At 40.1% G+C, this 9759-nt stretch overlaps 1 protein-coding gene across 1 annotated transcript in view; it reads left to right on the top strand.

The window, feature by feature from the left end:
• The window catches only part of TMX3 (thioredoxin related transmembrane protein 3), a 65452-nt gene that overhangs the window by 45946 nt on the left and 9747 nt on the right, over positions 1 to 9759 (top strand). The window contains exons 10-12 of the mRNA XM_006034060.3: positions 3488 to 3586; positions 5944 to 6001; positions 7075 to 7128. Of these exons, the coding sequence (XP_006034122.1) occupies positions 3488 to 3586; positions 5944 to 6001; positions 7075 to 7128 (211 nt within the window). The remainder of the gene's footprint in view (positions 1 to 3487; positions 3587 to 5943; positions 6002 to 7074; positions 7129 to 9759) is intronic.

Here is a 9759-nt window from a genome sequence, read left to right on the forward strand (position 1 = left end):
TAAGCAACTAGGCAACAAGCGATCTCCCCCAGCCTAAACAACCTACTCTATGCCCTTGGTTAGATAAAATACTTTTTCAAAACATACAAAGCTGTTCCCAAAGTATAAAAAAACATAAAAGTTTCAAGGGTACTCATCACTTCAGCTTGGTGTTGTCCAGAGGGGGTCGCCGGCAGGGCCTCTGGGGTGGATAGGTGACGTGAAGCTGGTCTGGTCCGGATGGAAATGGCATTCTCACTGGGTCTTTTCACTGCCCCTTTTTACAGGGGCAGACCGTGTGTGACCCTAGTGACAGGAGGCATGCCCAGGCAAGGGTCAACCCCTGATGTACTGAGCATGTGTGCTCCATGCAGGAATGTGCAGTTGTGGGTGTCTGTAATGGTGGGGTACAATGATAGAGTTGCTGGTTCTGCAGGGTCTTTTGTTTTTCAATTGCTGGTCTTGTCTCTGTTCCTGGGTGAGGTTCGTGATTCCTGGGTGAATCAATGCGAGGTGATGGCCTGGTTGTTACAGGCCATTCAGTAGAGGCCTGCTCCCGTTGTATTTCGATCATTCTCAATCATTCTCATTCATCAGGGAACCAATTTACATGGGAGGGGTACAATGAATCAACATGGGATGACCAGGCAGAGGACTGAAGATGGAGGCTTGACATATAAAATGAAAACTTGACATGACTTTGGTTCACTTAAAAACACAGGCCTAAACCATACAATATCCATATGAAACAATAAAAATCAATATGAAAATGACAATAATACAATATACAACAGTAAAAATCAATACAAACCCTATAATTTTACAATATAAAACAGTGAATATCCAAAACCAAAAACTTGCTACCAAAATAAAAATGGTAAAGCTTATCCTAAGTCTGAGCTTGCTTATGCTTGTATACTTGTCTATAGGGAATAGAGAGGGAGAGAAAAGTCAGAAATGGTTGGGGAAGGGGAGGGAATGCATTTTAAAATAAAATAAAAAAGAATTAAAACGGGGGGTTTTGCTACAGTAGGACTCTCATGCATTAAGTGTCTTTTGTCTCTGCTTAGGTATTCCAGTCTCCCACCTTGTACAGGTTCTGCTTTATAATGTAAATGCAGTTCTCTGCTTTCTTTGGTCACACTAGCCTAAACTGTCTGTGACCCTCTCCTGTTCCCTTAGCTCCATCTCCAGCACACACATGATGATTGCCAGGTCTTTGCCAACACCTCCTCCCTCTCAGTCTGGTCCTGCAGGACTTGACCCTGTGCTCACAAGTGGCAGGGAACCAGTTCCCCAGCCTCTTCCCCCAGGCCATGGGAGAGGGGAGCTGAGGAGAATTATACCTCTTCTCCTCTCCCCTTATCAACTGCTTGCCTGCCTCCGTCTCTGCCAGAGGTGGGAGGGGATGAAGTCTGCTGGTAGTCCCTCTCAGGCTGTTTTTCCCTTGCTCCCACCCCCTTCTACTCCAGCATGTAGCAGGGAGTAGCCTGACAGGGGCTGCCCCTTCTCCAGCAGACCTAGCTACTGTCCCCAGCCAGGTTTCTCACCCCCATCCCCTTGTCAGCCAGCCCTCACTGCTCTGGCTAGAGAGCAGAGGAGCAGGGCCAACCCGGCTCTGCTCCAGCAGACAGCACAGCCCAGCCCAGAGCTGCAGAGCATTCTGGGATGCTGGGGGACTGTGATTTAACTTGAACCAGGGAGGGGTCTGGGTCAGAAGTTTCATAAACCTGTTTGACGTAAATCAGTTAAGTCTGATGCTACATTCAACCAGGTTTATACGCACTGAGCTTACGTTTTGTTACAGACTTAAACCAGTTTCTGATCACGTAAACTGGTTTATGTCTAACTTATGTTCCTAGCCAAGGAGAACAATGTGAATCCTGTCTCTTCTGCAACTTGATTGCAATGTAAGTGGACGTGACAAACAAATGGTGGGTAAGAAATATTTATAAGATACTAAAGTGAGTTAGCCAGAGTCATGCAACAAGTCTGACTCAGCTGGGACTAAAGCAGAGGCCTTCAACACCCAGTTCAGTATTGTAGCCTAGAAACTGCATACTCCCCCCAAATTTAAAATTGATATTGACTTGTTGGAGATGGTAGCGATATTTGATCTCCTAGGTTATCACTTCTTGAGGTTCAGGAAATGGATAACAACATAATGGCTAATGTTTACCTGTTGTTCTTAAACTGTCATTAGTGTTCATAACCTTTTAAACTCTCTCTTGAAAAAGATAGCAGCTCATTCTCAGAAGCAGCTAGGAACTTAGGGCATTTATACACATGCATTTTTGAGCTGTGATGCGCTAGAGATCCAGCACATTGGAGCAGACTCAACTAATCAAGTCTGCTCCACACGTGAGCTGATGCACACGGTGGTGCATCACATGCAGTTGTATAAGCGACAAAATATACGTCAACACTGAGGATGGCGGCAGCATGCTTTTGAACTAAAATACCTTCAATGTGTTTTAGTTCACAAGCATGGTGCCAACATTTTCTTAGTGCTGGCACACGTTTCACTACTTTTATACAATTGTATGCAACACAGTGCCGGACACTTTTAAAAGTGCCTGGCACTGTGGCACAAGCATATGTACAAATGCCTATTAGTCCCTTGGCCGTGAACTTTCTCTGGTTTGCTGTGATCAAATTATGATTAAGCTATTGAATGTTTTGTTAAACTTTTCAAGATGCATTTTAAACTGAAAGAAAAAGAAGGAAGGCTGTATGTTTCACATTTTAAAGAGATTCTTGAATGTTGTGGATGAGCAAGGAATGCTTAGTTACCTCAAAAATGGACTGTTTTTAATATATCAAGATATCTGCTCATTTAAGCACATGACAAATATTTGAACAGGTATATTCAAAAGCAATAAATTCTTAGCAGTAGAAGTTGGACTTTCCAATTAGAGCTTTGCACTTTGAGCACGTTACTGCTGGGACACCAATCTGCTAGTTGGAGCAAAAAGAAATTTGTTGCAGGCAGGATTAGAGGCCAAAAAAAAAGCTTGGGAATTTCCAGAAGCAGTCTTGGTTTATTGATCAGGTAAATAAACTCTGAAAGCTTATTGCTGTTCAATTAAGAGCAAAATAAATAAGTGGGGATCAAAGCTAGAACATCAGTAACATAATGATGGAATGACAAGCAGGATGTGAGGCAAAGGGTGGGGGCACCAGCAATTTGCTTCAGGGTGCCTCGCCCTCCTGTTCCCCTCTTCATACATCCCCTCTATGCTGTTTCCTTTTTCACCCTTCATTTGTAGTTTTTTGAAGAAAATGCTACCAGGCATGCTAATCCTGACTATTTTAGGAATGGATTGATTTGCCACACTCATTTTTATTTGGATTTTTAAGCAACATCTCTGGAATTAACAGGTAAGATATAAATTTAGACACGGCCTGTCTGCTCCTAACACCATTTTTTCATGTTTAGCAGTTTTCTTACTGTTTTGTTGTTGTTAATATTCAACATTTTTCTTCACTCTTTACACTTTTTTTGTAGAGTATGAGGATGGTGATCTGTCATCTTGGATAAACAGAGAGAGATTTCAAGGTTATCTTAATGTAGATGGATTTACTCTATATGAACTTGGAGATACAGGTAAGAAGCTCTCATCTTTGAACTATTTACAATATTTAGTTGAATTCTAACATTAGCCACAATTTAAATCTGCTAAAAAAGACATTTAAATCTCCAAAATAATTTCTGAGTTTAGGCTTCTTACTGTCTACTGTCTTCTGCCTATTTGTTGAAAAACTTGTGTGGGTCTCAATACTCTTATTGTAAAACTACGTACCTTTTTTACTTCTGAAATAAATTTTGGGTCTGGTGCTCCTTATCTTAAGCAAACTTCCCACATTTGGGACTAAAATTGATAGAAATGGATGGGAAGATCAGTATTTACTTCAGTAGGCTTTGGATGAAGCCTCTACTAATAGCTCCAGCAGACAGTGTCCCTTACATTGATCTGCTCTGGAAAGTGAGCAGCTTCTCTGGATTGGAGATTACTGTTACAATTTATTCCTTGAGTTTTGTGAAAATGTATGTTTTTATGACAGGATTTAGCGAGCCTCGATCTGAGTTTGATGGATGCAAATATTGTTATCAAATTTTTGAGAGGCATGAGATTTACTGGATATACACGTGACGCTTTCAAATCAGAATGGATAGGGATTAGCATGTCAAAAAAAATTGGCAAGCAAAGTTTGTTGCAGAGATTTAATCTTTTCTGTATCTGAGTGATACAAATGTAAGTTTATGAGGTGGAATGTGTTTTGTTTGGATATAAAGGGGTAGATTTGCAAGAGCAAGTAGTCTGTGGATGCCCAATGTAAGAAGCCTGGAAGAGATTTCTTTTCCCCGCCACTCTCCCTCCCCCAAGAAGCTTTCTTGATGATTCTCTCCCCTACCTCCCTGTAAAGAAAACTTCAGTATTTTTGCATTTTATACACTCAGTCAATATTGACCTGAAAAGGTAGGCCTCTTTATACACTACAACAAAGACCTATTCCGCCTTTATGAACATTTAAAAAATTTTGTTCTCATGATTTCTAAATTTGTGGAGTTGTGGTTCCTATATGTAAAAGTTCTGAGATAGCTATAGGAAAATGTCTTTCATCAGTATAAGCAGTCTTTATATTATAGCAGTGTTTATTTTCTTAATTTTGTGGACTTGAGACAAAATATTGTAATTTACCAATACATTTAAAAACCCATACCAGAAGTTGTTTCCAGTGCCTTTACTCATTCAGTATATGGCCTTTTAATGAGATTTGTTTCTCTGGAAACATTGAAAGCAGTTGAGAGAAGTATGAATGTCTTAATCCATCTTTATTACATAACACTTTAGAGCCTTGACGGAACTAAAACAAATGCCTCTGAGGTGGAAGTATTGAAGGGAATCGGGACAAAGCCTCTCTCATTTTAGTTCTTCATCCACCTACATAGAAAATTGTCTCTAAGTGCATGTTGGAGGCATGGCAGAGTTGTATTTTCTACTTCCTGCCCCTTGTATTCCTGCAATATTTGCTGAAAATACTGACCTCATCAGCCTTTGGTATCTTATACCTCCCAGCCTGCTGAGTGCAACCACATTTGGTGGGGAAGTAATAGAGCCACAGGTTCAGGAAGGTGTAAAACAGCACATCTTGACATCAGTTGGCCAAGCTTCCCAGTTACAGTGTGGGAAAAAATTCTACCTTTCCTAACAAAGGGAAGAACAAATCAGCAAGCGACTTGGGGGACTTCCGGTAGTTTACCTAGCACAGTGGGTAATATAAACCATCCCAAGGTGCCACAAATCTGCTGTGACCTAAAAGCCAAGACCATTATGTTCCAATATTTGGTCTCAGTTATATTCTACATGATTGTTCAATAAATCTGTGCACAGGGTCATTTGAAAATGAAGCTCTTCTGACAATGGACTGCGAACTAAGAAGCTATTTTTTCTGACCTGGTGGCACAGCCAAGAATTCAAATAAAATTCTTACATTTCTTCATGTAAGTTTTAAAGATAATATTCTCAAGTTTTAATTAAACAAATCAAACCAAAACAGTGGTAAATAAATTCCGACAATCATTTGAATGATTAAAATAGATAGTAAATTGTGATACCATGTCTACTAACTTTTTGTGGTGGTATGAGGAGAGAGAGTCTGGAAGAAACTTAAGCCATAATTTCCCTACTTTTTCACATAGCCACACTAATTTATTCCCTATTTTAATATGTTGTCAACAGATTAAAAGAAAAAATATCCCTTCTATCAGCGTAGTTTCTTTCGGAAATCTTGAACATTTTTTTTTCTTGGTGCCCCCAAATTTGGCCTTGTTATCAAGGGGGGAAAAAACCAGCTCTGTGATCTAAGAGTTAAAAGATATGCAGCAAAACACAGTAATGTTTGATCTTCTCTTGCCCTACAAAATGATATGATGAATGTAAATATTATTCCTTGTTTTAGGAAAACTTGTGGCTATTGCAGTTATTGACGATAAAAACTCCTCAGTTGAACATACAAGGTACGGTATTACTGAGAGCCATTGTGTGCTTGGGAGAGGGGGAGAAACTGTGCACTTAGTGTAAAATATAAAGCTGGATTTAATTCTACACTTTTTTATTGGAAGGAACATTTATATTCTTATTGAAGCTTTTTTAACTGTTCAGAAAAAAAGTGAGCGGTTAATGAAAGACCAGTGATCTGTGTGTATTTTTCTTAGATTGTTAAATTAAGAACTCCTTATCCTTCTGACTTTATTCAGTGAGCGGTCCTCTATCCCTTACATTACTCATTGCATAGACTTTAATGGAAAGTGCTATAGAAGACTAAACTAGAATAAAAAGAAGAGGGGTTGGGGAGTAAAGGATAATAGTATATTGCTGCAGAAATGTTATCATGTAAAATACTTCCAACTGCATTATGAATGTTTTTTTCACTTTGTTTGCTGGTAATCTTGGGCTGTTTGTTTGTTTGTTTTTAGTTATGATTCCAGTTATAAAAGTATGTACACAGGCAGTTTAAAAGGGTTAATTTATATACCTGGTGTATGGACAGATATAACAATTTTAATTTTTCTAAGGACGTTTCAAATTGATTGAGAACTAGTTCACAGTTATCCCTGGTCAGAGGTGTCTGTCTGTGTCTATCACATGCTGACTTCAAACTTTTTGCAGCCCATTTCTAGCTAGGTAAGAATTTTGTAACTATAATTGAGGGAACAAAGTCCTGTATGCAGTCCTGACATTTTTTTTTAAATACGTGAATTAATAAAATTATTACTGCTTTATTTATTAATTTGCAGTATCATGTGTTGGGACTTCTTCTTGGTTTACCATGTACTTACTAGTTATTGGAGAATTAGAAATGGTTTGCAAGGTTTGATGTTAGGGGTTGCCTCAACAGTGTTCAGTTTGTGATGAAGGTGCATGTTTCTGTAGTGACAAAGGGAAGTTCACTGTTTTGCTGCTGACTAGATAGCATTTGCTATTTATACAACAGGCCAAATGTTGTTTGAACTTTGGAAATCCAGAGTTGACTGCCAGTGGTTGTTTTTTGTGGGCTCTTTTTTAAATTTTATTTTGTTTTCCTTAACAGGCTAAAGTCCATTATTCAAGAAGTTGCTAAAGAATATAGAGACCATTTTCATAGGTGGGTATATGTGAAATTATGCAGAGCTTTAATTCTTTTCCCTGCGTGTCCTTAACTCTTAATGCTGGATTTCTCAATCCATCAAGAGTACTGACCTAAATTTGACTTATTACAAAAGTAAAAGTAAACATGTATTTATAGGAATAGTGATTGAGCATATATAATTCATTTGTTGGTATATTTCAAGAAGTTAATTGAGAAATCTTAATCTTAAAGTGTCTGGGAGATCAAGATCATTTTAGCTTTAGATTGTAATAAAACTTGCAGTATTTCATGACTCCCTTGGCTTGCTTTTTGTCACCACCTGGTTGGGAAATGTTAAGTTAATGGGTGGTTAACCACTCTGTCCTTATCTCAAGAATTCAAATTATACAACATTAAAAATTATTGCAACTGATAATGATTATGACCATTTAACGTAATGAATCCTTGCCAAAATTGGGTGACATCCTGTTGTCAATAAGCTGAAATTGTTATTAATTGCTGCTACTGTTACTACTTCCCTGAAGTTTCGTATTCAGAACTGCTACTGGCCACCAACTGGTCAGCTTTACCCTAGTATGCAAAATGTACATATTCACTTGTATTTAGTTTCCCCTGCCCTTCTATTGGTAAACTATAAATATTTTAAGCCAGGTTAATAATGTAAAAAAGTGCATCAGACAAAAAGAGGCCCAAAAGGTAAATGCTCTATTTTGTAAATTTGTAATTTAACTTCTCTTTGAGTAAACTATGCTATTATACAGATGTGAAGGCTGCTGCCTTTGCAGTTTTCTCACTAGTCATTTTGTAGCCCATTTCTTTTTCATACATTTTCATAAAGAGATGTTACCAAGTAAGCATTCCAAGAAAGTGGGAAAAAAAATGTAATGATTACCTGCATGATCTCAGTTTGGAAGGGAAGGGCAACCCGTACTGATAACATCATACTTTTTTGCAGTTTAAGTCAATCCCGGCTGGATAGCAAGGGTTGTAACCTGCTACTGAACAGTGGTGGTCTTGTTGGAAGGGAAGTTTAGAATAGATGCAATCTCAGGACATCAACAAAAGTTCACTTTGAACAGTTTCACAGGGGTAGGGAGAGCTGTTGCTCCAGACCAACCAAGCAGCTGCTACATTGCAATGTTTAAGGGTGGAAACACGTCGCCTTTTCCTTGCCTTCTATGCTGCCATAAAAAAATGTTATGGTGGCACAAAGGCAAAGCCAGTAATGTCTGTCAAATACCCAAAATCTTGTGGCAGGAACAAAGTTAGTAATGGATTGTGCCATTTTATTCTGGCAGATGTCTGTTTTCTTGGAACAAACAGATTCTCTGGGCAGGTGCTCCAGAGGGTTGAGGGGCCCAGTCCTGTCTACCCAGGACAGAATTGAGCCCCCTCAAGCTCCTGGAGAGCCTTTCTGGCTTTCATCGCTTAGAGATGTGCTCCAGAAAATTTCAGGGCTCTTCTGAGTAAGTGGGGAAAGCTGCAGTTTTCTTACTTCTGGAAACACCCCTGGGATCTCCCCGACGCATCTCTTTTAACCTGGGAAACCCCAGGGTTCTTTGCTTGTAGCCATGTCCCCAGAAGGCACAGGGCAGTACAGAAACCAGAGAATTGCTAGCACCCTATGCTTCCATTCTGGGACCTGCGCGGGGTCCTGCAACAACCCATGTGTCACCCAGAGGCATGGATCAGCATGGTCCCAGGTGTGGGAGCTTGGGTCCTGTGACAACCTGTGCTTCACCTGAAAAAATGGATCAGATCAGTCCTGTGCTGCCCTGCACCTCTGCACTGGCGCCCACACTGACCCAGGACTCCCAACACAGAGGCCCGGGTGCTGGGGATCAGCTTCTGCACTGGCCCAAACCTCCATGCTGGGATCCATGCTGACTCATGCTTCAAAGGAAGGGACATGTCAAGGAGGCATGGGGCAGTGAGAGAGACAGGAGTCCCCTAGCAATGTCTGTTTGGGACAAGGGTCAGCATGTTTCACCCAGTAAACAGATGCGTTGTGGCAAGATGCATCCCATCATAGCTGATCCACTTAGGTAAGAAACAGAAGATGCCATGACTAAGTGTCACAAGCCTGTACCTTTATAAGAGTAGCAAAACTCTTCATTCATGGTTAAAGTTGTTCGGGCAAATGAATTCAATTGTATAACAGCTTTAGCTTTCAAGTTTGGAATGTACTGAATTTATTTAGCCCAGAATGTACTGAATTTAGTTAACTTCGTAGAAAAGACTGGAAACTAAAGCGATCAAGAACTGGGGTGGTTCAGAATGCCATAACTTTTGTAATATTTATTCTAGAAACATTGTAGGAACAACACTGGCCCACACTGTTTAACATCTTCATCAGCGACTTGGACCAAGGGGTGGAAAGCACGCTGTCCAAGTTTGCTGATGACACTAAGATGTGGGGCGAGGTGGACACACTTGAAGGGAGAGAGAGGCTGCAACTAGATTTAGACAGACTACAAAAGTGGGCAGATGAGAATAGGATGGGATTCAACATAGATAAATGCAGGGTGCTGCACCTTGGGAGAAGGAATCCACAGCATACATACAGGCTGGGGAGTTCCCTTCTTGAAAGCACAGAGGCGGAAAGGGATCTTGGAGTCATTATTGACTCCAAGATGAACGTGAGCC

This window comes from Alligator sinensis, unplaced genomic scaffold, assembly GCF_000455745.1.
Source record: "Alligator sinensis unplaced genomic scaffold, ASM45574v1 scaffold378_1, whole genome shotgun sequence".
Classification (NCBI taxonomy): Eukaryota; Metazoa; Chordata; order Crocodylia; family Alligatoridae; genus Alligator; species Alligator sinensis.